This window comes from Lampetra fluviatilis, chromosome 4 (genome assembly GCF_964198595.1).
Source record: "Lampetra fluviatilis chromosome 4, kcLamFluv1.1, whole genome shotgun sequence".
Classification (NCBI taxonomy): domain Eukaryota; kingdom Metazoa; phylum Chordata; class Hyperoartia; order Petromyzontiformes; family Petromyzontidae; genus Lampetra; species Lampetra fluviatilis.
The window spans coordinates 19512573-19536364 of record NC_136278.1 but is presented as its reverse complement, the minus strand read 5'-3'; the positions used below and the strand labels follow the sequence as shown (position 1 = coordinate 19536364).

The 23792-nt window shown below is 53.5% G+C and overlaps 2 protein-coding genes across 2 annotated transcripts; one reads left to right on the top strand and one right to left on the bottom strand.

Annotated features, from left to right (window-relative positions):
* Positions 1–434: 434 nt before the first annotated feature.
* On the top strand, positions 435–15113 carry LOC144931635 (chymotrypsin-like elastase family member 2A). Its single transcript, XM_078855737.1, has 8 exons — positions 435–474; positions 1457–1551; positions 11886–11983; positions 12289–12417; positions 13047–13183; positions 13514–13656; positions 14371–14523; positions 15009–15113. The coding sequence occupies exons 1-8, from the start codon at positions 435–437 to the stop codon at positions 15111–15113; spliced, it is 900 nt and encodes a 299-aa protein (XP_078711863.1).
* A 763-nt stretch (positions 15114–15876) lies between these two features.
* On the bottom strand, positions 15877–23452 carry KLHL38 (kelch like family member 38). Its single transcript, XM_078855109.1, has 4 exons — positions 22709–23452; positions 20545–21327; positions 20037–20142; positions 15877–19404 (listed from the first exon to the last, which is right to left on the bottom strand). Exons 1-4 carry the CDS (start codon positions 23450–23452, stop codon positions 19112–19114), a joined length of 1926 nt encoding a protein of 641 aa, XP_078711235.1. The 3' UTR covers positions 15877–19111.
* Between the last annotated feature and the right edge of the window lie 340 nt (positions 23453–23792).

Genomic DNA, 23792 nt, shown 5'->3' with positions numbered 1-23792 from the left:
CTATTACATTCGCACAAAGAGGTACTACTAGGTATTACTCGTTTTATCAACCACTTGGAAATAATAGGCGGAGTCAAATACCAACCAGGATGTAATCTGTGTTTGCATAACGACACAACATTGGATATATGTGTACGTTTCCTACACAACGTTGAAAGCCCTCGAAAAATAAAACATGAATAGTCCACCACTTCCCACCTACTGACAGTAGAGACACTGCAACGTCTTTATTTGGAATAAATCAACCTTACATTTGCATATGAATGCGTTCGCCAGTTGGACCTCCTAATTCTGTTTGCCTTTAGAGGTCTCACGTGTGCAGCATATTCTGTATAAAAGTCAAGAAATCCCAACTGTGAGACACGGCAGTGGAGAGGATTCACTCGTGATCAAGAAGCTCAATCTCCAGCAAATTGGAGAGTCATCGATCAACCATGCTCGCCTTTCTTGTCTGCGCTGCCCTGCTGGTTGGAGGTGAGTGCTCCTCTTTCTGACACCTTGAGCTGCTGAGTGATTAGAATGCACGCATTTGATTAAGTGTAGCAACCATTCCATTTTCTTCAGGAACTGGACTGAGTTCTAGAAGAAGTTCCTGGCACCAGACATACCTACATGCGTTTTGACTGTGCCCGGATATCGCTAAATTCTTCCAGGGCATTGGCAAATACTTTAATATTATCTGTGGCACGAATGTTGGGCCCTCTGTGTATTCCCCCCTGTGGGGCCTGAATCCTGCGGGGATATCCAAACACCAGAACACGTGACCCCAAGCCTTAAATACCATGGCGAGGAAAACTAACTTAGCTCATTGGAAGGACCCCAAACCCCCTTCCTGGCGACATTGGAGTCGATCATCATACACTATGGTCGCAATGGAGCACCTTAGTTTATAACCCTAAATAATACGGATCACATGAGGGCAATACGATGATGAATCCGAACAGGGGAACCAGAAGAAATGGTGAGGAGGTGGGGAACATGCCACAGGCCTCACATTATTTTCAATATGCTCTGAATGAGAGTAGTTCCTAGGAGGGGAATGGGCGGATCTGGGCTCCAATTTCTCTCCTTTTTCACGTCACTCGTTAATTTGGTTATACCACATGGGTTATAAAAGGATCCCGACATACCCACAATAGCCCCAGGTTGAGGAGAAAAAAATTACCCGAGGGCACAAAACCTGGATATGCAAACGTTGCATGTACGGTGATATGCCCTTTGTCATGATCGCGGTTTCGGGTTTTAAATAAAACAATATATGTAAAAGAAGCTCCTGTAACGTGGAGTGAAACATCGGACATCATGCAGAACAGTACAAGGTTCAACCCAAAAACACATCAGGAAGACTTGTGTGGTATTGTTTGTGCTATTGTGTGCGTTAGTGCTATTGTGTATAGTATTGTGCGTGTTTGCTATTGTGTATAGATTTGTGCGTGTTTGCTATTGTTCCTTACAGCTGAGGTTTCTGCTCAGAGCTGTGGGATCGCAGCGTATCCCCAGATCCGCGTGGTGAACGGCGTCGAGGCTCGCGCCAACTCCTGGCCTTGGCAGGTAACGGCAGAGGCTGAATAACAGCCATCACAGCCACACGCTGCATTGTCAGTCGATCTCAGTGCAGCAGCATCCATTGTTGTACATGCCACGTGGAGGCCATCATCCAGCAGTGTATTGACAAAAGGGCTATATGTGTGCAACATGACATGTTCAGATATTCCATTCTTCGCAAAGACATTGGATGAGTCACTGTATATGGCAATGGGAGAGTGGAAGCGCAGTGTTTCATGCATTGCACGACGAACCAGGCTGCATGTGCTATGTGGGGGTCGCTAGCCCCCGAGATCCCTCCCTCGATAATGCTAACGGCCGGGCTAACATCATCAATCGCCCCCCCCCCGCTGCTAGGTTCCTCTCCCATGGTGTGGGAGCCGTCGCCCGAGGATTCCCCTCCACCGCGGGTCCGCGTAGTAGGCATGGTTGGATACCGCGTAGTATTATGTCCCCCTTTACGCTACCACGATACCTCCCTTTCCTAATCGCGTACCTGCGACCCACACGGAGCGAACGTACGCACACACACACCGCTCCGTGCGCTCCAACTCCACACTGACTACTCGCGTTATGATCGTACACCTGTATCACACACGGAGTGAACACACGCGACACCCACTCTCGCACCGCTCTGCGCCGCGCTCCCCCGAGGCGAGCCGCAGCACTACAGAACCACTGCGTACACACGCTCACCCACGCGCTCACGCTGCACGACAAGATCACGCGAGACCACGCTTCGCTATTGATGATTTATTATCTGCTACCTGGTAATTTAATGTTATGTCAGTATGAGTCGACGAGGCTGGCCTATCCTACTTCCCCTGGACCTATTCCCTATTTATCGGCTTACGATATCCTACTTCACCTTCTTACTCCCTGTTAGATGCCCACGGCGGTTCGTTGATCCCGTACTCGCAGTGTGGGGGTCGCTAGCCCCCGAGATCCCTCCCTCGATAATGCTAACGGCCGGGCTAGCATCATCAATTGCCCCCCCCGCTGCTAGGTTCCTCACCCGTGGCGTGGGAACCATCGCCCGAGGATTCCCCTCCCCCGCGGGTCCGCGTAGCCGGCATGGCTAATTACCGAGTAGTATTCTGCCCCTCCCTACTACGATACCTCCCTGTCCTAATCGCGCGCCTGCAACCCACACGGAGCGAACGTACGCACGCCCACACACACACACGCCGCTCCGCGCACTCCAACTCAACTCGCGTTATGATCGCGCACCTGTATCGCACACGGGGTGGTCGCACGCACACACGCGCAGCTCCCCACGCGACACACTGCTCAACAAGATCACGCGAGACCACGCTTCGCTATTAATGATTTATTATATGCTACCTGCGAATTGATGTGGAATCAGTGAGTCGACGAGGCTGGCCTATTCCACCCGAACCTGTACCTATTCCCTATGTATCGGCTTACGCTACCCTACTTCACCTCCCCACTCACTGTTTGGTGCCCGCGGTGGTTCGCTGCTCCCGGTGCTAACAGCGCACCTCGATGCGTCGCACGGACGTCCGGGTCGCTGGCTGGAGCTGCTGCGGGTCCGCTGGCCTGGAGAGAACCGTCCGATTTCCCCTTTGCGCTTCCCATTTATCCTGATTCCCGGACCCCTACCCCCTTCCCACGCACCGTGCGCCTTCGCTATGCTAATTAATCCTTTGTCCGCGCGGCGTGAACTCCAAACAATGGCACGCGCCCCCCTCGCCCGGGCCAGGCAGCTCCGCGGTGCCTTTGTTCCGCTAATCAATGAGCGACCTGCACGGCGCAAATTCCAATCAATCCTTTTCTCACGCAGGCCCCCCTCATCGAGGTTCATGCGGCGGTGTCCATCACAAAGGCCCGTCGTGGGAAGCTGTGCATGGCTCCTCGCGCGCCTCCCCTCTCCCAATTATTTATACTAATAGCCTTATCCTTTAACTCCCCTAACAATGGTGCCTGCGCGCTCAAGCGTAATTATCCCAACCCTCCATGACTATGCGCAACAGCTCCTGCGGTCCCGCTATTCGTGCTGTCCCGTCCCTCCCCTGCTTGCCCCGTCGACCCGTGGGGGTGTGTGTGGGGGGAAAATGCACCTCAACCGCGGTGGCCGAATGCCCCATGCCGCGACCACACCATATTACGGCTGGTCGCAGCGCCGCGGCGCAACGTAGCACAGGGGAGGTCGTCCAATTCCCTGATCGCCGGAAACCGTGAGAGTTAACCCCGATAAGGGTTTCTCGGATAAAAACCGGTCGGCCAGGTGACCTCCCCTCGGAGCTCTATGGGGGGGGGGGGGAATGCGTGCGGGTGTGTTCGTGTGAGGTGAGGTGAGGGGGACGCGGGGTTGGCTCCGTTGCTTGGTGGTGGCGAAGTCGGGGGTTTGGGCGCCTGCCGAACGGCTTCGTGGCGGCGGCATCACATAGCCCCCCGAGGTGCCAGTCCCCGTCCCGGGTTGACTGGAGCACCTCGCTTGGGCCGCGCCCACGAGGAAACGTTGCGGGGTCCGGGGGATCCGTCCGGACCTGGTGGCTGGCCTCGGGGCGGGTGGTTCCGTCCTCTGTAGCTCCTGCGGCGGTCTCCTCCTCCACTCCAGCGGCTCTCCCCGTCCTCCGGCACCTGTGGGCTGGGGCACAAACTCAGCAGCGGAAGGGTTTAGTGGCCGTCGTCCGCGTCTTCTCCGGACTGGATCGGGGCGTCTCGGGGGCCCGGCGGGGCCCATGTAGTGTGCGAGGCCCCCCAACACGAGGGGTGCGGGTACTCCGGGATTTCGGGGCCTTCGGGTGACGGGGTCCTCTCTCGCCGGGGCCGCTTTCCACGGTTTTAAGCGGCGGACGTTGACCACCGTCTCTCGATCCCTCTCCCCGCCATAGATTAGTACCGTCCAGGGGGATATCTGCCGCACCACGGTCCAGGGTCCCCGCCAGTAGGTCGTCAGTTTCCCCACCTGCCCGGCCCCGACGCGAGGGGTGTGTAGCCACACCTTAGCACCTGTCAGGAATAAGGGGGGTTCCATGCGGGGTCGGGTGCCCTGTTCCTGCCGCCGATGCGCGGCTTCCCCTTGCGGGTATGCTCGGCCTCGGGCTTCTCGCAGGGTCTCCAACAGGTGTTCCACGGGGCGGCTTCCCTCCTCCGGCTGGGGGGAAGGGACGCCGAATAGCAGATCTGCGGGTAAACGAGACTCACGGCCGAACATCATTAAAAACGGGGTTTGTCCCGTCGACGTGTGTACGGTGGTGGCGTAGGCGAAAAGGGCGTAGGGGAGGTGTTCGTCCCAATCCCGTTGATTTGCGGCCGCCATACGTTTGAGTTTCCCCGCTAGGGTCTGATTCATGCGCTCCACCATACCGTTCGCTTGGGGGTGGTACGCTGTGGTTCGGTCCTTCTGGATTCCGAACTCTCGGCACAGTGCCTGGAACAACTCGGCCTCGAACTCGCTACCCAGGTCGGTGAGGACTCGTTCTGGGATCCCGTGCTTAAGTACGTAGTGTTCCACGAATGCCCGGGCCACCACCAAGGCCGTTTTATCAGGGATGGCCACTGCCACGGGGTAGCGGGTGAAATACTCTACTGCGACAAGGATATATCGGTTGCCTCGATGGGATCGCGGGAATGGCCCCTGTAGGTCAATCCCGACCAGCTGATTCGTGCGGCTGACGCGGAACGGCCTTAGGGGCACCTGGTATCGTGCCGGTTTCGGCCCGCACTGCTGACAGGCGCGGCAGCCCTGTACCCAGGCCGCCACGTCTTGTGCCAATTTGGGCCAGAGATACTGGCGACGCAGGGTCTCTCGAGTGCGTCGTTCCCCATCGTGGCCCCCGAGTGGGTGGTCATGCACCAGCCGAAGCAGCTGGGGTCGCACCTGGGCAGGAACACAGATGCACCCCGGCTGGCCGGCCTCGGTTAACTCCCGTACCACTCCGTTCTGCACACACAACCGGGCATACAAACCGCTCCAGGGTCCTGGTAGGGCGCTCTTTTCCTCCCGCAGGGCCGCCTCCACTGCCGCCAGATCGGGATCTCGCTGCTGGGTCTGTCTCAGCTGCTCGTCGTTCAGGCCCGGGAAGGCGCAGCCGACGTCCTCCTGGATCCGTCCGATCGGGTCCCGAGCCGCGGGTCCCGCGCTTGCCGGGCGGTCGACGGGATCCTCGGTGCCACCTGTGAGGGCCTCTGTGGCGCACACTGCACTCTCTCTCGCTGGGGGGGGGTCAGTGGCCGCGGCCGCTCGGGGGTCCGTTGCCTGCCGGCAGCGTCCCCCCGTGAAACACGGGCAGGCCTCCTCCGCCCTTGTCTCGGCGTACAACGTGGGTCGCCTCGACAAGGCGTCCGCGTTTGCATGCGTCCGGCCAGCCCGATACTCGATTTGCAGGTTGTACTCCTGCAACTGCGCCAACCACCGGGCCATCTGCCCCCGCGGCTCCTTGAATGTAAGAAGGAACTGCAGAGCATAATGGTCAGTGCGTACGCGACATCTCCTGCCGTACAAATACGGCCGGAACTGTTTGCATGCGAAAATCACGGCGTACAACTCTTGGCGGGTCACGCAATAGTTCAGCTCGGCCCCACTCAAGGTCCGGCTGGCGTACGCGATGACTCGTTCCGCCCCATCCTGTACCTGTGACAACACCGCGCCCAGCCCGCTGCTGCAGGCGTCGGTGTCCAAAATAAAATCGGTGGTAAAATCGGGGAAAGCGAGTGTGGGGGCGTGGGTGAGGTGGTCTTTGAGAGTGGTGAAGGCCGTCTGGCAGGCCCCCGTCCACTGATAGGGGTGCTTAGGGGAGGTGAGTTGGGTGAGGGGGCGTGCAATCTCGCTGAATCCCTTTACAAATCGACGATAATAGGTGGCGAGCCCCAAAAATGATCTGATCTCCGTCAGATTCCTTGGCCGTGGCCACTCCACTACGGCGCGTACCTTCTCCGGATCGGTGTGCACGCCTGCCTCGCTGACGCGATGCCCGAGGTACCCCACCTCGCGTTGTGCGATGTAACACTTACGTGGCTTGAGCTTGAGATGAGCCGCTCGCAGTCGCTGGAACACCTCTCGAAGCCTGGACCAATGCTCAGACAAAGATCTACTGAACACTATCACATCGTCCAAGTAAATCAAGCACTGTTCCCATTGCAAGCCCCGCATCACCAACTCCATCAGCCGCTGGAACGTCGCAGGCGCATTGGTGAGTCCGAACGGGAGTACTCGAAACTCGAATAGTCCCATCGGGGTGGTGAATGCGGTTTTCGGCCGATCCTCCTCCGCCATCTCCACCTGCCAGTACCCGGACGCGAGATCGAGTGTGGAAAAATACCGCGCTCCGGCGAGGCTGTCGAAGGTGTCGTCGATGCGGGGTATGGGGAAGGCATCGCCGAGCGTGACTGCATTTAGTTTACGGTAATCGACGCAGAACCGGGTTGACCCATCCTTTTTCGTTACTAGTACCACTGGGGCTGACCAGGGGCTCGCCGAGGGCTGAATTATGTTATCGCGAAGCATGTCCCCAACTGCCTCTTTGATCTGGGCGCGTTCGGGTGCGCCCACTCGGTACGCAGGGAGTTTGATGGGTCGGGCTGCACCGGTGTCAATTTGGTGCTTAACAAGATCGGTCCGACCCACGTCCGAGTCGTGTTCACTGAATACGTCGGCATACTCCCGCAGTAACTCGCGCAGCCGATCGGCCTCTCCCTTAGGTAAATCCGCCCATGGTACATGTAACGCGTCGAGCAGGGGAACGACCTCGGCTCGGGGAGTCGGGCCGACTCGCCAGGCCAGGTCCTGGTCACCCTCAGGACGCCCGGGGTCCTCAGCCCAGAGTGCAAACACCGAGTCGTTAGAGTGGCGTGCGTGCAGGGGGTGTACGGTGGCTATCGGGGTGCGCCGCCGCAGTATCGCTGGGGTACTGTGGGGGTTAAACATCCGCATAAACAATCGGTCCCCATCTGCGTTTACCAACGTGGCGGATCCCACTATCCCATACCGTTTTGCCAACTCCGGGTGAGGAGTTAGCATTACCTCTCCTGATGGTCGGAGCGCGGGGTCGGTGGGGGATGTTGCCACCGGCACCAGCATCTCGGTGAGCGGGCCGATGGTGACTGCCGTCGCCAGGATAGCGACCACAGGTGCGAAGCGGGGGCGCGTTGGTTCTCGTCCCAGGAACGGTATCCGCTCGCCGTTGCTCTCCATGGTGGCGCATCGCTGGCGGGGTTGCACGTTGAGTCCCAGCCGTTCTAAGAGGTCGGTACCTGCGATACACTCGTGACACAACGCACTCGACACGTAGAACTCCTGGCTGCACACCTGACTGCCTATGCGGACCTCTAGGGTGGCTCTCCCCAGCAGCCCCATTCCGGCTCCGCTCGCCGTGTGCAGCGCGCGGTCCGGTGCCTGCAGGTGACGCACGTCGACCCCGATCGCGCTGCAGTGCGCTGCGCTCACGAGCGAGGCCACCGCCCCCGTGTCCAGCAGAATTCGGGTACGCACTCCGTTTACCTCCCCTTCCACCAGCGACGTGGCCCCCGTGATCCCCGCCACCAGCTCCCGTAGCCAGTCGCCAGGAGTCACCGTTTCCGTGGGCGTTGTTGCTGGAACCTGTGTGGAGATCACTCGCTCGCCATTACTCTCATCATCGTCTATTTGTATCGGGACCGCGTCGATTGCACCCCTAGTTGGTCCGCTCTCTAGGGGGCGTTGGAGTTTTAACCCCCGCGTCTGCCTAGCTCGGGTGATTTCAGGACAGTCCCTCATTAAATGCCCTCGGCGATCGCACATATAACATGCCCGGGGAGGGGGGGCGGTTCCGTAGCGGGTCCCCTGTCCGCTCCCTCTCCCTCCCCCAGTACGCAGTTGTCCCAAATCGGACTCTAATTGGGACACCCTCCCGGCTAGTCCCCCTACTGTCGAGCGTAGTTCCCCCATCTCAGTCTCAACGGTACACTGTAGCTTAACCATATTTCGGCTCATTTTATCGTCTATTTGGGTTACCCTCTCACCTACTTGGTTTATCATATCTCCCATACCGGCTTGTAACCCAGCTACCCACCCCGGGGTTTTCTCGCTGGGTCTCTGGGGCTCCCTTGCCCGTCCCCTTACTGCGATGGCGATCTCTTCCTCTTCGTCGGAAAGTAGGCTCGCTACGGCGCACTCTCGTCCCCTCCCTCGAGGCTGCGCGCGCTCACCCGAGAGTTTCTCGCATTTGCGCGCGCGCTCGACGAGGGTGTTAAAGGAGAGGCGTGTACCGTCGACATTTGGCTGCCACCACGAGGTGTGTGCCAAATATCGCTGGATTTTACCGGCGGCGAGGCCCTCAATTATTTTGGCCTCGTACTCTGGGTACGCGAGCTGGGTCAACATGCGTACATCCTCGGCGTAATCTCGTAAATCTTCGCCGGGTTGGCGGCGGCGTGCCTCTAAGGCCGTCTGCGCATCCTCCTCGTCATAGGCGCCGAAGCGCCGTTCTAGTTCGCACATTAATTTTTCCCACTGGGTTTGTGCGCTTGCGGGCAACGCTTCTACAAAGTCTGCTGCCCGCCCATCTAAATGTAGCTCTAACTGCTGCAACGCCTCCTCATCTGACCACCCATTAACCTTTTTCGCTCCCCTGATGCTGCGGGCAAACGATTTCCATGTTGGAATTCCTTTGCCCGTAAATGTGCATTTGATTTTAATCTGGGTTGGGGGGCCTCTTTCCCTTGGGGGTGCGGGGGATCGTCCCGTTTCTGACACCACTGTGTGGGGGTCGCTAGCCCCCGAGATCCCTCCCTCGATAATGCTAACGGCCGGGCTAGCATCATCAATTGCCCCCCCGCTGCTAGGTTCCTCACCCGTGGCGTGGGAACCATCGCCCGAGGATTCCCCTCCCCCGCGGGTCCGCGTAGCCGGCATGGCTAATTACCGAGTAGTATTCTGCCCCTCCCTACTACGATACCTCCCTGTCCTAATCGCGCGCCTGCAACCCACACGGAGCGAACGTACGCACGCCCACACACACACACGCCGCTCCGCGCACTCCAACTCAACTCGCGTTATGATCGCGCACCTGTATCGCACACGGGGTGGTCGCACGCACACACGCGCAGCTCCCCACGCGACACACTGCTCAACAAGATCACGCGAGACCACGCTTCGCTATTAATGATTTATTATATGCTACCTGCGAATTGATGTGGAATCAGTGAGTCGACGAGGCTGGCCTATTCCACCCGAACCTGTACCTATTCCCTATGTATCGGCTTACGCTACCCTACTTCACCTCCCCACTCACTGTTTGGTGCCCGCGGTGGTTCGCTGCTCCCGGTGCTAACAGCGCACCTCGATGCGTCGCACGGACGTCCGGGTCGCTGGCTGGAGCTGCTGCGGGTCCGCTGGCCTGGAGAGAACCGTCCGATTTCCCCTTTGCGCTTCCCATTTATCCTGATTCCCGGACCCCTACCCCCTTCCCACGCACCGTGCGCCTTCGCTATGCTAATTAATCCTTTGTCCGCGCGGCGTGAACTCCAAACAATGGCACGCGCCCCCCTCGCCCGGGCCAGGCAGCTCCGCGGTGCCTTTGTTCCGCTAATCAATGAGCGACCTGCACGGCGCAAATTCCAATCAATCCTTTTCTCACGCAGGCCCCCCTCATCGAGGTTCATGCGGCGGTGTCCATCACAAAGGCCCGTCGTGGGAAGCTGTGCATGGCTCCTCGCGCGCCTCCCCTCTCCCAATTATTTATACTAATAGCCTTATCCTTTAACTCCCCTAACAATGGTGCCTGCGCGCTCAAGCGTAATTATCCCAACCCTCCATGACTATGCGCAACAGCTCCTGCGGTCCCGCTATTCGTGCTGTCCCGTCCCTCCCCTGCTTGCCCCGTCGACCCGTGGGGGTGTGTGTGGGGGGAAAATGCACCTCAACCGCGGTGGCCGAATGCCCCATGCCGCGACCACACCATATTACGGCTGGTCGCAGCGCCGCGGCGCAACGTAGCACGGGGGAGGTCGTCCAATTCCCTGATCGCCGGAAACCGTGAGAGTTAACCCCGATAAGGGTTTCTCGGATAAAAACCGGTCGGCCAGGTGACCTCCCCTCGGAGCTCTATGGGGGGGGGGGAATGCGTGCGGGTGTGTTCGTGTGAGGTGAGGTGAGGGGGACGCGGGGTTGGCTCCGTTGCTTGGTGGTGGCGAAGTCGGGGGTTTGGGCGCCTGCCGAACGGCTTCGTGGCGGCGGCATCACAGCAGCGTGCCTCGATGCGTCTCACGGACGTTTGGGTCGCTGGACTGGAGAGCGTCCTGTCGCCTGGCGCTGGAGAGAAGAGAGCCCGATTTCCCCTTTGCGCCCACTATTTATCCTCCCTACCTCAAAGGGAATGCGGCTCTGGACAATAGGCTCGCGACCCTCTGGCACGCACACCGCGGTTCCGGGCGCTTTTGATATGCTACTTAATGCTCAACCTGCGCGGCGCAAATTCCAATCAATCCGCTTTTGATATGCTAATTAATGCTCAACCTGCGCGGCGCAAATTCCAATCAATCCCTTTCTCATGCAGCCTCCCCCATTATCGCAGTTTATGCGGCGGCGTCCGTCACAAAGGTGCGCCGTGGGAATTTGTGCATGGCTCCCCGCGTGACCCCGCTCTCCCGATTACTCATACTAACAGCCTTATCCTTTAACTCCCCTAACAATGGTGCCTGCGTGCCCGAGCGTAATTATGCCGTCCCTCCGCTCCCTGTGCGGGGGGGTGCCCGATTATGCAATTCAGATGCGCTGCGTGTTTTCTAATGATGCTCCTCCATCACAATGCTTATTCCCTCTGCCTGCCCTGTCGATACTTGCGTGTGTGGGGTGTGTGGGATGCGTTTCACCCGCGGTGGCCGAGTGGCCCCTCGCTGCGACCTTGCAATCTTAAGGCCGGTCGCAGCGCCGCGGTGCAAGGTAGCGTCGGGGGAGGTCGTCCAATTCCCTGGTCGCCGGAAACCGTGAAAGTTTAATCCCGGTAAGGGCTTCTCGGATAAAAACCGGTCGGCCAGGTGACCTCCCCTAGGAGCTCTATGGGGGGGGGGGAAATGCATGCGGGTGTGTTCATGTGAGGTGAGGGGGACGCGGGGTCGGCTCCGTCGCTTGGTGGTGGCGAGGTCGGAGATGGGGCGCCTGCTGAACGGCTTCGTGGCGGCGGCATGACAGCTACATTCCCAGCGACTGCTAACGTCAGTTGTGAGCGAACTCCTAACTAGTCCCAGGTTAAATCTCTTCACAACCAGCTCTGGCAAGCATTTGTGAGTCGATTTACAAAAGGGCTAAGTTAGTACTGTATTATTCGATATAGAAATTGGACTCATTCCGAAAAAACTACCGTAATCACCACCGCCACGCTGTGTGTGCATTGCAGGCGCTCGTGCAGAGGTACTCTGGAGGAAGATGGGTCAACTACTGCGGAGGAACCCTCATTGATAGTCAATGGGTGCTCACCTCTGCGAGCTGCTTCACGTGAGTCACGGCACCAGTGGCGTCGCTCTCGTGTGTGCAGGCGGTGCAACTGCACCGGGGCCCAGGTGTTGTAGAGTATGTTCTTGTACCACATTGCAGCCACCATTGGTGGAGCAGTGGATCTTTGGAGCAAAGAGGCAGCCTCTATAAATGACCTTTACACGATGCCGCAATGTGGCAGTGAAAATACCATGCAGTAACTCGCATAATTTCTGTTTATTAATTCCTCACTGCAATGTTTACAGGTGTAAGTGATTAAGACCTCCGTCGCTCTGTTTTCTCCCCACATCCACCACAACGTGCAGGAGTGGCTACAGCTACAGGGTGGTGCTGGGAAAGCACAGTGTGTCCACATCCGAGTTCGGGGAGGTCACCCCTCCATTGAGCCTGGCCGTCTGGCATAGCTACTGGAATCCCAGCATGCCGGCGAATGGGTGAGAACACACACGGGCGCGCTGGTTCCGTGACACCGTGACATTCTCAGTTGCAATCAACAGATACACATACATGGAGACAAACATTCATAGAGACATTCCAACAGACAAAAGACAGATTATTTTTAAACAAAGATTATCATGGACATTGCCGTAAAACGAAAGAACGCATAATTTGAATATCATATTTCAGTTAAGGATTATTTGTAAACAGTAGAATTGCATTATATTATAGAAGGCAGTGTTAATGGCAAGGCGATGAGTTGTCTTGATTTGTACTCGTACACTGTTTCCAGCACATGCCCATTCTTTGTTTGACAAAGAGACAGACAGATGCTACACAATGCTATTGCTTCCTCTCCTACAATGCCTCTGATAATCCAATAACTGGAATATAGTTATTGTGGGAGATGTGGCGTCCACACAATCTCATATTATCCATGGTCCAATTCTTCCTATTATCCGTCATTTCCCCACCATACATCAGTGGAGTATTATAACAGATAATAGGATCTGCGATATTGATCTCCCACATCACCAAAGGTGCACAGCGCTGAACCCCCATTGCTTGGTGTTATGTTCGTTGTTGAGCGTCGCATCACGGCTGCCCCTGTCTCGATCCCCCACAGGTACGACATCGCCATGTTCAAGATTGCGTCGCCCGTGGCTCTCTCAAGCAAGGTGCGCCTCGCCTGCCTGCCCAGCGCCAACCAGATACTGTCCAACAACTACCCGTGCTACACCACGGGCTGGGGATCCCTCGACGGTGAGTACCGTTCACTCAGTGTGCATTAAACACAAGATGAGGCAGAGCTATGTATACTTTGCATCCAATTCCATGTATCTTGAGGCACCCTGCGGCAGCCTAGCCAAGGGGACCCCATTGGCAGCTGTCCCTGTCCACCAGAAGGGGAATGCAGCATCCACCTACACGTGGGCATAATGATGCCAATAGGGTGGCGGTGTTGCTACGTGGCTTTTCTCCTTTGAGCACTGAGAGTTGGGCAGTTCGCTTGGGGAGCGCCTGTTAACGCCACCGAACCCCGATGCTTTCACCAACGCTCTCCGTCTCCACATTTTCTTTGCGCGTGAGCAGCCAGCGGCCCCTTCCCCAGCGCGCTGCAGCAGGCCAGCCTGCCCGTGGTGGACTACGCGACGTGCAGCCAGCCCAGCTGGTGGGGGAGCAGCCTGAGGAGCAGCGTTATCTGCGCGGGGGGCAGCACCCGCTCTGCGTGCTATGTGCGTACCGAGCGCAACGCGAGCCAACCCGCATCAATTCCTTAACGAAAATTACTGATGAGAATAGTTGTCAACAAAATGTTTCTTTAACATCTTAATTTAGTCAACAGTGACTGTGAGTGGACAACAATCACCAAGCATGGTGATAACTGTGACCACTGAGATCACTGATTGGCTGACCTGGTAATTAAGGGGGAGCGAAGGGGGCGCACATTCAACCCATTTAATAACTCGAGTCGACAAATAGTGTGACTGTTTTAATCGCCTCGTCTAAGAGAATTACTAAATGAAATCCATGGAAACTAAGATTTGACTAAAATTTCACAGTGTATGCATGACTGCATTAAATCAATAAATAACAAACAAGAAAAGAAAATGATGACCAAGTTAACGCCAGAACCAACAGGGTACGTATTGAGTTGTCACTTGTCATATTTTTACTTTTCCAGACCCTGCCACGTATGTATAGCTACCAGAGTAGTGTGGGGCAAGACACAGTAAGGTGTTTTGGAAGGGATCAGGCCTTGGGGTTGTGCGATATTACTCTGTTAATTAGCAACACGGTCCGAAAGCACACTTACTAAATGTTCTCATCCAGATATCGATACAAGAGCTCCAAGCTCTTGTACTTACCCTTGCTGGCACCTGCCATCATATCAAGTTTTTACCCAGAGTTAACGTGGATGCATGTCTGTGCTCTGCTTTGCATCGCAGGGTGATGGAGGTGGCCCACTGAACTGCCAGCGGTGGGACAATGCCTGGGTGGTGCAGGGAATCACCAGCTACGTCTCATCTCTGGGCTGCAACACGATCCGCAAGCCCACCGTGTTCACCCGTGTGTCAGCCTACAACAGCTGGATCAGCACCGTGAGTGCCGAGGCTATCAATGTCAATGTTCTTACCATTACCTCGCTGTCAACATCAATATTGTAGTAAAATGGTACAGTCAAAAACATTTTCAATAGCTCGTCACTATCAATATCAATACTGTTATTGTTAATTCTCAATGGCAATATCATTGTCAATGTTGAAATTGTTGTAAATACCAATGTAGGTGCATAGTCAGGGAAAGGTTGTATGGATGGGGCATGTGTGGAGGATTGAAATGGACATGTTACCATGAAAAGCAAAACAACCAAATGGAAAAATTAAACCACAAGATAGGTCAGGCGTTGACTACAATAGAAGAAGCGATGGCTCAGTGTGATGACCTATTTATCGTTATCGATGACAATGCAAAGGTGGCATGTAGACTCAGTGTGGCTGGTATCGGCAAGGTATAATTGCAATCATGTTCGTTTATCTGTAGGTACTGACGTTCAAACACCACCCATTTCCCGTTCCTCCCGCAGGTCATGAGCGTGTACCGTGAAGCCCCGAAGCTCGCCGAAGGAGAGCAGAGCATCAACAGCGGAGTTAATGCCACAATTGCCGCATTCAAGAAGCCACAGGCTTAAAGCATCACGCTCTTTATATCAATGCTACCACTAACCCAAGAATTACAGTTCCTTGCTATTGGTATGGCCTGTTTAATGTGGAACTGGGCCTGTGAGCATAGGATGGGTGGTTCTAGTCAGTGAGTTTGTGTGGCTATGCCAGACATGTTATTAGTGTTAATGACACTGTCACAATATGGCATTTAGATCAGATGATGAACAGTTCTATATTTTGACAACAAAACATTTATTTGGAATACCAACATGTATATTGCACATCCAGTACTGAAAATACAATTTGGAAACATTTTTTTAATTGAAGTTCCATCATAACACTACACTTTGCATACCAAGTTAAAATCCTTTACCTTTGTGAAGACATTCTTAAACAATATTGCATATACACTACTCTTCGACTGATGATACATGCTAAATTTAAACATCATCCATTCATCTTCTTGGAATATGAATCCCTGCAGTCACGAAAGCTTTAAATCAAAATCATCCATTCAGTTTACAAATTATATATTCCCAAGCCACAGTTGGAGTTGCAAGCTCACCGGACTATTAGACCACCTATTAATGGTTTCTTTGTTGCACATGTACAGCCCCTACATATCCAGGAACTTATATTACATTTAATTATTGTCATTGAGGCTTTAATATGTAGGTCAAGGAAAGGTAGCAATTGTGCAATTTCTTCCAATAGCAATTGAGTTTGGATTGGATCACGAGATATAATGCTGTATTGTGGAAAGGCAGTTGATTCAGGGTGATACAGCATTGTAAAGAAAATGTATTTGTAAATGATTCATGCATCTGATGTGTTTTCTGAATTCGTCATACTGCATTAAGCTCTATACATTTCTAATCTGCTGGTGTATAGTTTTGATTGGTGAAAAATAAAATAAAAAATGCGAACAACATTCTGATTTATGTAAACTACTAGTGAACGTTAGTGCACATTCACCAGACACCTAACACAAAGTCACGATTCACCAAACACGCTACTCACCACTCATCCTGCACTCACTGGACACGGTACAGTACTCATTCACCAGGCACTGCTAGGCTATGTATGGTGCGAAAGAAGTTCAACATACAGTACATACGACTCGCCTAACCATCTCTACTCGGCTGACCTTCAGACACCACTAACCTGCAACTCATCCGACACACTAAAAAGACGTGCATCGCTCACTTAACACTCACCACTTTCTAGACGCTACCGACTCCCGTTCTCACTCCTCACTGAACACTTGCCAGTCACTAGCTATGCACCCATGCCTGCAAAGCAAAACTTCGGTCTGAGGGGCTGTAAATACACGAATTGCAATACCACAATCAATATGGCAGGAAGAGCACAACTCAGCCATTAGCAGTCGCAATGAGTTTCTGCTGATCATATCCGGTAGTTGTCTCACTGAGCTTGTCCTAAGTTGAACTTTTTGCCGAATCTACAATGCCTTGTTTAATATTTCACAAGGTTATTGTAAAATAACAGTGCATTTTGAATATACAGTACTAGAAATCATTTATAAAACGGAGATTTTTTTTATGCGGTGGCAGTGGTGTTCAGGGGGTTCAGTTCCTGGTGATGCAGAGCAACCGTGGGAATTGGAGTAGAAACCTGACCTGGGGGCCACCAACATCATCATGAGCAATGCGGAGTTGCATAAGGATGGACTGTGTGTGGTGTTGTTGCCCACACCCCTCCAGGTATTGTCTGAGCCTAAATAGGTGCTACTCATCAGTGAGCGAGTGCGGGGCTTGTAGCACATGTTATAAAGGGGCCCTAATTTTTATTTTTTTAAACACAAAAATATTAAAACACACATTTTTTACTTGCATAGTAAAGTAATTGTATTTTTTCAATTGCTATACAGCAAGATAATACGACAAATCGTTAACCTTAAACACTCAGGCGTTCATAAATGTTGAAGGTAGTAATAGTACTATAGTAATAGACCAAGTGCAGAATCACTGAACTGAAATTGATAGCATAGCTTGAAAGCATTTAGCGCAGGGCCCGTAGCATATGCTACTTTTGCTACTAGGATAATACGGCACTGCTGCTCACCTAACAACACTTGCAGTGGCAGCATGTAAGACTGAAGTCAAGCCAAAGGTCAAAGTGTGTCGGTTGTCCATCAAGAATCGGGAAATACTGATCTTAATTGAAGACCCCTGCGCCAAGAATGAAATCTCCACAGAGCCTAAATATTGGATGTTCACGATTGGTGTGGTTTACAACTGGCAGTGTGTCCGCATTGTACAAAATTTCGTGTCCAATGCATTGTCCATTACTTCTACATCTAACACATCAATTTACAATGAACAATACAAATATGTAAAAAAAACTAAGCAAACACCGCAGATGCTGTGCATAAATTCTAATAAAATGTAATACTTTCAAAGTACTACAATTATATGGAATATAACAACACTTATAAAATGCAAAAAATGCTCGTGTGTGTTTATTGGAATTACTCAAACTCTACTGACTGTGGCGATTCGTGTCAATATTAATAATCGAGGCACTAGGTTTCACCTTGTGCCACTGGGTGTCGCTCTGGCAGAGTGCTCGAAAATCAGAAAGTTGAGTTCCAATCCAAAGCATGAGGATCATTGTGCATAGCCAAGTCAAATCGTCTCCCTGCCCAAACGGGCACATGGGATGGTCCTCATATCTCAGAATCTTTGTTAATACTGGAGGAAAACGATGAGATATCAAGCTCTTTTTCACAGATGTCCAGTATTTAATGGCCCAGAGCCATATATAACTCCTGTATTGATCTGTCCATGACCCAGAGTCAGAGGTGGAAATTCCACATTCACAGGTCATTGGGTGTCATTCCCAAATACGTGCTTCGTACAAAGTGACACGTCTCTCATTAACTCACGGAGAAATTATGGGCAGATTTTCACTTCCAGCTTTTCAATTGTGAGTTAACTAGTCTAACCTATGTGCAAACTATTCCATTATTACACAATACTGTATAAGGACGCGTCGTTCATACGTTATTTATCAGCAATACTGAGTGCTTGCGTAATGGACACAAGTATGATTGTTTGTTGATCTGAAAATCGAAATACTGTTGACTCCGCTTGTAACATTGAATGCGATAGTACTGAACCGTCACGTTTGTACTCTACAACACTGCACTTCATCATCATACTCCACTTGAAAGCAATATTACTGTGTACACATTCGTTTAACATGAATTAGTGATGTCAAGATTCTCCACCACCACAAACACTACAATTTGATTGCCATAACTTAAAGTGACGATTCCAATCGTGGATGAATTATTTTTGGGAAGAACAATAACTCCACGTGTACAATATAACTCCTACATTAATATTAATAATGTAGACAAATGTTTATTATCTAGAAAAGCCTCACTTAGTCTCAAGACATTGCTGTCAGACAGGTCCTACATTCAGATGTTTGGCAAATTCCTCTTCGACAGAAACACTCTCAAATGGCATACAGGCAGGTCCAGAACCCACTTGCTGTACTGCAATATGCTGCCCATCATGCCTTGCATCAATTTGAGTCTTACAGCGAGCGACGGCATCTGCATAATGCACTGTCATGTCACAGACCTGCGCCACTGCATTAAAACAGCTGAACGTCCTGGTTTTGCCAGGAATTCCCTTATTTTAGAAAGGATGTCCTCGTGTCTCGAAGCACATGCGCAAATCAGGATCTTTCAAATGTCCTGGCCTCATGCTCGACTCATGACATGAGCAAAGGGCGGGCTGCCCGATTTGTGCGCAAGGCTGGCAGAGGAGCAGGCGAGGCCCGTGAGCAGTGAGCAGGGCTAATGTTAGAGAGTGGGCAGGAGGCTTGCTCACTGTGTGGGCCAGGCTAGTGGTTGAGTGGGCGTGGCTATTAAAGAGTGGGTGGGGCTAACGGCAGGAGGCGCTCCCAGCTCTCCGTGCGTCCCACTTGAGCTTCCCAGGCACTTTAGTTGTTGTAACTTTACACCACGGCTGACACTGCGATCACATTCTCAAGTGGCGCCGTCGAATAGGAGCAGGGGGCTGCGCAGGGTGACGCACGAGTGGTGGAAGAGACGGTACGGCAGTCTTCCCGCGGGCGCCCACGCGTCCACGGCTGGGTCGTACAGCTCCAGCGAGTCCGAGTCCACGACGCTGGGCGTGGGCGTGATGGCCCTGCCGCCTGACACGAGGACGCGGCCATCCAGGACGCACGCCGCGTGATGCGCGCGGCGTTCCCGCAGGTCGGCCAGCCGCGAGAAGCGGTTTGATGCCGGGTCGTAGGAGAGCACACGCCGCGTGTAACCTGCACCACGCGCACCAGTCAGGGGCGTTCGATCAAACGGGCGATCTGTCGAACGTTTATCAGGCCAGGTGATGCTGTGCTGCATCATACATCGAATTGGTTAACTCGGGAAAAGACCAAGCATTGAAATGTGGTTGTGGGGGAGAGTACACGAGCCAACCGAACACTATCGTTACCCCTGACTTTAACCACCTGGCTAACCAGCCACTAGTACTAGCCCTTCCCTCTATCACTAACTAGTCAATCAACAATATTATCCATACCTCTAACATGAACCAACTAGCCAACCAATCATGAATACTAGCCCTACCTCCAACACTAACCAACCAGCCATTAGTAGTATTCCTTCATCTGATGCTAAATGACTATTCAACCAGTCACTTATACTCGTCCCTCGAGTACTACAATTACCTAATTGGAAAAACCACATACCAACATCACCCCTACTGGGAGCCAAGATCTGTTTCCGTGAATCACAGTGCTTTCCTTCATGATATCCTTGCATTCTAAGAACGGCACATGCACTGTGGGAATGGTTAATACCACCTCTGGTTTAGAGCCACCCTGTTTCTCAGTTTAGCAAAGGGACACTTCTGACATTGACTCGAACTCCTCTCTGAGTTGCCACGCACCGCCAATCACGATGATCTTATCATCCACGACCACAGCGGGGGCACTGATGTTCTTCACCATCCGCGTCTCCAGTCTGAACCACGCGTCGCACTCTGTGTTATAAATCTACAGGCCACATATCCACACGTACATAGACACACACACAAAGATAAATACCCTGATTAAGTGCGCAACATTAAATCGGGTTCTGCATTTAAATTGGCAAAATTCCGGCTCTGAAAATGAAAAACATTAGTTTGAGTGCCATGCAATGAACGCTGCACTCGCTACTCTAATGTGGCAGCCATGCACTAAAATGCTGCCCCCTTCCACGTGTTCCGGAGGTCACTTTTAGTATCCTTCTGCGGGCCATCTTCTAACAAGGCGGGTGGGCTCGCACCACTTTGCGAGAGATCCCAATGGATCCATCTCATAACAGGAGGCATCGCTGTTAATCGGTCGCACAATCAGCCTAAAATCCTGGTGGGGGTGGGGTGGAACGACATCAACAAAAAACATTTAAAATACCTGGATGATGCGCGCGGGCGTCTTGGACCGCAGCTCCTCTCCGCCGATTACGTAGATGCGTCCTTGCACCGCAGCCACAGCCGGCTGCCCCACGGCCACGGGCATGGGCGCAGCCCAGCGCCACTCGCCCTCGGTCGACTCGTACCGCTCCACCGACAGCAGTGCCGCCTCCCCGCTGGCGCCGCCCCCACCGCCAACGCCACCGAGCACGTACAGGCGGCTTCCCACCGCCACGCTCTGGTGCCCGTACCGCGGTGCGAGCAGCGGCGGCGCGGGCTTCCAGGCGGCGGCTCGTGGTGAGTAGCGGTGTACGTCGGTGCACGGCGCCCCCAGCGAGGCTCCCGGCCCCACACGGATCCCGCCCGTCACATAGACGGCGCCGTGCAGCGTGGCGGCCGACGGCTGGCGGTAGCGCCCGGGCAGCTTGGGGAGGCTCAGCCAGGAGGTCAGTGGCTGCTCCTCGAGCGTGGCGGTCTCCAGCAGCAGCACGGAGCGCGTGGTGCGGGCGCCGTCCGCACGGCCACCCAGGATCACCAGGTGCTCACGCAGGAAGCAGTGGCGTGGAGGCGGTGAGGAGCAGCCGGGCGGCGAAGAAGAGGAGGAGGAAGAGGAGGAATCATCCTCGGAGTTGTGGCAGTTGTTGTGGCGCTGGTGGTATTGCGGGGATGTCAATTTGGCGACGGCGTTGTCGGCGCGGGCGCGGCACGGAGGAGACGCGCGTACCAACTGATCGCGGGCCACGAACACGGCCAAGAACTGTGGGTCCACGTACTCGAGCCGGACCTGCGCAGCATGCACGTGCGAGAGTGTGCGCGCTAGTTAAGAACGCTGCGGTATTGAGGTGGCCGGGTGGCTCCAAGATCAGGGTGCTGACTTGGCATGGCTGAGATCCTGGGATTTAATACAAGCAGCCGCCCGTGCATAGTGAGTTGTTGGTCACAAACTGGTCACCAATGATTGCACAAAACAACCACCCCATTACATTTGGTTCTGCAACTACAGTTCCTATGGGGCAGATAAAGTATCACTTCATGGGAAGTCAGCACTGGTCATCCCATAGTGAAACTCTTCTCCACCATGGGAATGTGGAAAGTCCTCCACTGTTTCAGGGCCACGATGAAGAGGGTGCTGCCCAACGCTCTTTGGTTAGGGAAACATTTTGACTTGACTTGGTAGGTGACCATCTCACACTATCTGCTGCCAAGCAGTTACACACTAAGTGTTCGCCTTTCAGTGTCCCGAATCTAAAAAATATTCTCAGGAAGAACTAGCATTGGGATGTTGGACCAAGGTAAATTGTTTTATACATATAAAGGTTTTTTTTTTACGTGGGAGAAAACGAGAATATCCAGAACAAACCCACAAATATGATGAGACAACACATTAGCAATCAGAACCCATTTTCTGTGCTGTCACATTATACAGGACACCCTGATGATAGCTCAAGAGGTTGCATGCAATTGCATTCAGAGTAACGGATTACAGGTGTCTGCTGTAAACGTGAGAAGTGAAGAGTGAGTACAATTTAAAGATGCGACTGCTGAGGTTTTTGCGGTGGCGCTGCTCCCGGTGAAGTTCCCACATAACCTTAGAACCAAAAGTTGGCCACCATTTCAAACAGAGATCATAATAATGGCAATGGTGGGCAAACCGTTAGGACAAAAAACGCTCAGCCAGCAGCCTTCACCTAGAGCAGTGGTTCTTAACATGGGGTGCGAGATGCCCTTTCTGGGGGTGCGAGACATTGCCAAAAAAAAAATCGAAGGTAAATCATCAAAACACAAATTAAGCAAGAGCACATAAGTACAACTACTTTTTTTCATCAAACCTATGTATTTATTAACGTACATTTGTTTTACGATTGAGAACCAAAAGGGTGCAAGGCTGGAGTAAAGGTTAAGAAACACTGACCTAGACCTAACAAGCTAACCAAACACGAGCCGTAAGCCGAGCTCTATCAAACCAGATTCTAGCACTGGCCCTACCCCTGGACCCTACCTCTAACTCTAGCTCCACCTCTGTCACTGCCCCCCCCCTATTCGACATTTTATAAAAGTTATCTTTCCTTGTGCTCAATCATCCCCTGCACGTCCAGCGTGGCGTGAACAAATAAACGACCGACCGAGCGATTTAAACAAAAAATCAATCGCTCGAGCGAACGAACCTTCATGAAGAGTCGCTCGAGGTGCTGCAGCCGGCTGCCCGGGTCGTGCCGAACCCACGCCACGATGGTCTGGAAGACGGTCTCCTCGTCCGCGCACAGCTGGTCGTCCTCCAGGTAGCGCGCGAGCTCCTCCCCCGTGAGCGCCAGTGCCGCGCCGCTCTCCGCCACCTCCCTGAAGCGACTCAATGCCATCGCCCGCGCCCTGCCGCACAGCCCCGGGCAGCCGAAAGTGTCGGCGAGCGCCATGAGGCTCAGGCAGTTCTGGGGACTGAGCCGGCGCTCGAGGAACGAGCAGCAGGCCCCCTCCACCTCCCTGAAGTGCAGCATGGACGCGGCCTGCAGCAGCTCGCCGACATTCTCCTCTGAGATGGACACCTCGCCCGTGTAGGCGAAGTCGAGGAGCGAGGCGAGGGTGCGCGCCGGCACGGAGCCCAGTCGCACTGAGTCCTCAAGCCCCTCGCGGAATCCGTGGGAAAACATCGCCCGAAAGTAGGGGCAGCAGGCGGCCAGCACGACGCGGTGGCAGCGGAACTCGGCAGCGCCGCAGTGCAGGGAGATGTCGGTGAGGATGCCCTGCAGACGGAACTCGTTCATCTGAGGCAGCAGCTCCAAGGCCGGGGAGGACGAGCGGAAGATGAAGGTCTCTGGGCACCCGTGGCACGAGTCGTCCGTGGAGACATTACAGATGTCCGTGATGAGAGATGCGGGGGAAGTGGGAGACGCAAGCGGTGGCTGTGCCTCCATTGTCTCGTTCACGGTGGCTTGACTCACTGCTGGAAACTACCGTGCACTAAAGTGTCCCAACTAGTGTGAGCGACACGTCTATCGAAGCGACCTCAGAAGTAGTTCTGTGAAGTCATGTTTCTGGAACGTTCTCTGACACGAGGTAAAGTTACACTCCTCACTCAAAGGGTTCCAAGTGAAGATTATTTATTCTACAATGAAATTGTACTTAATGGCTTTATGGTGTTATTTATGTGCGTGTTCTATTCTTGGTTGTGCCATGTGGCGCTCGAAGAAGAGTTGCTCTGGTGCTGGTGAACTCTGAAAGTGAAATACAAAAATAACATGTCCATTTAGATGC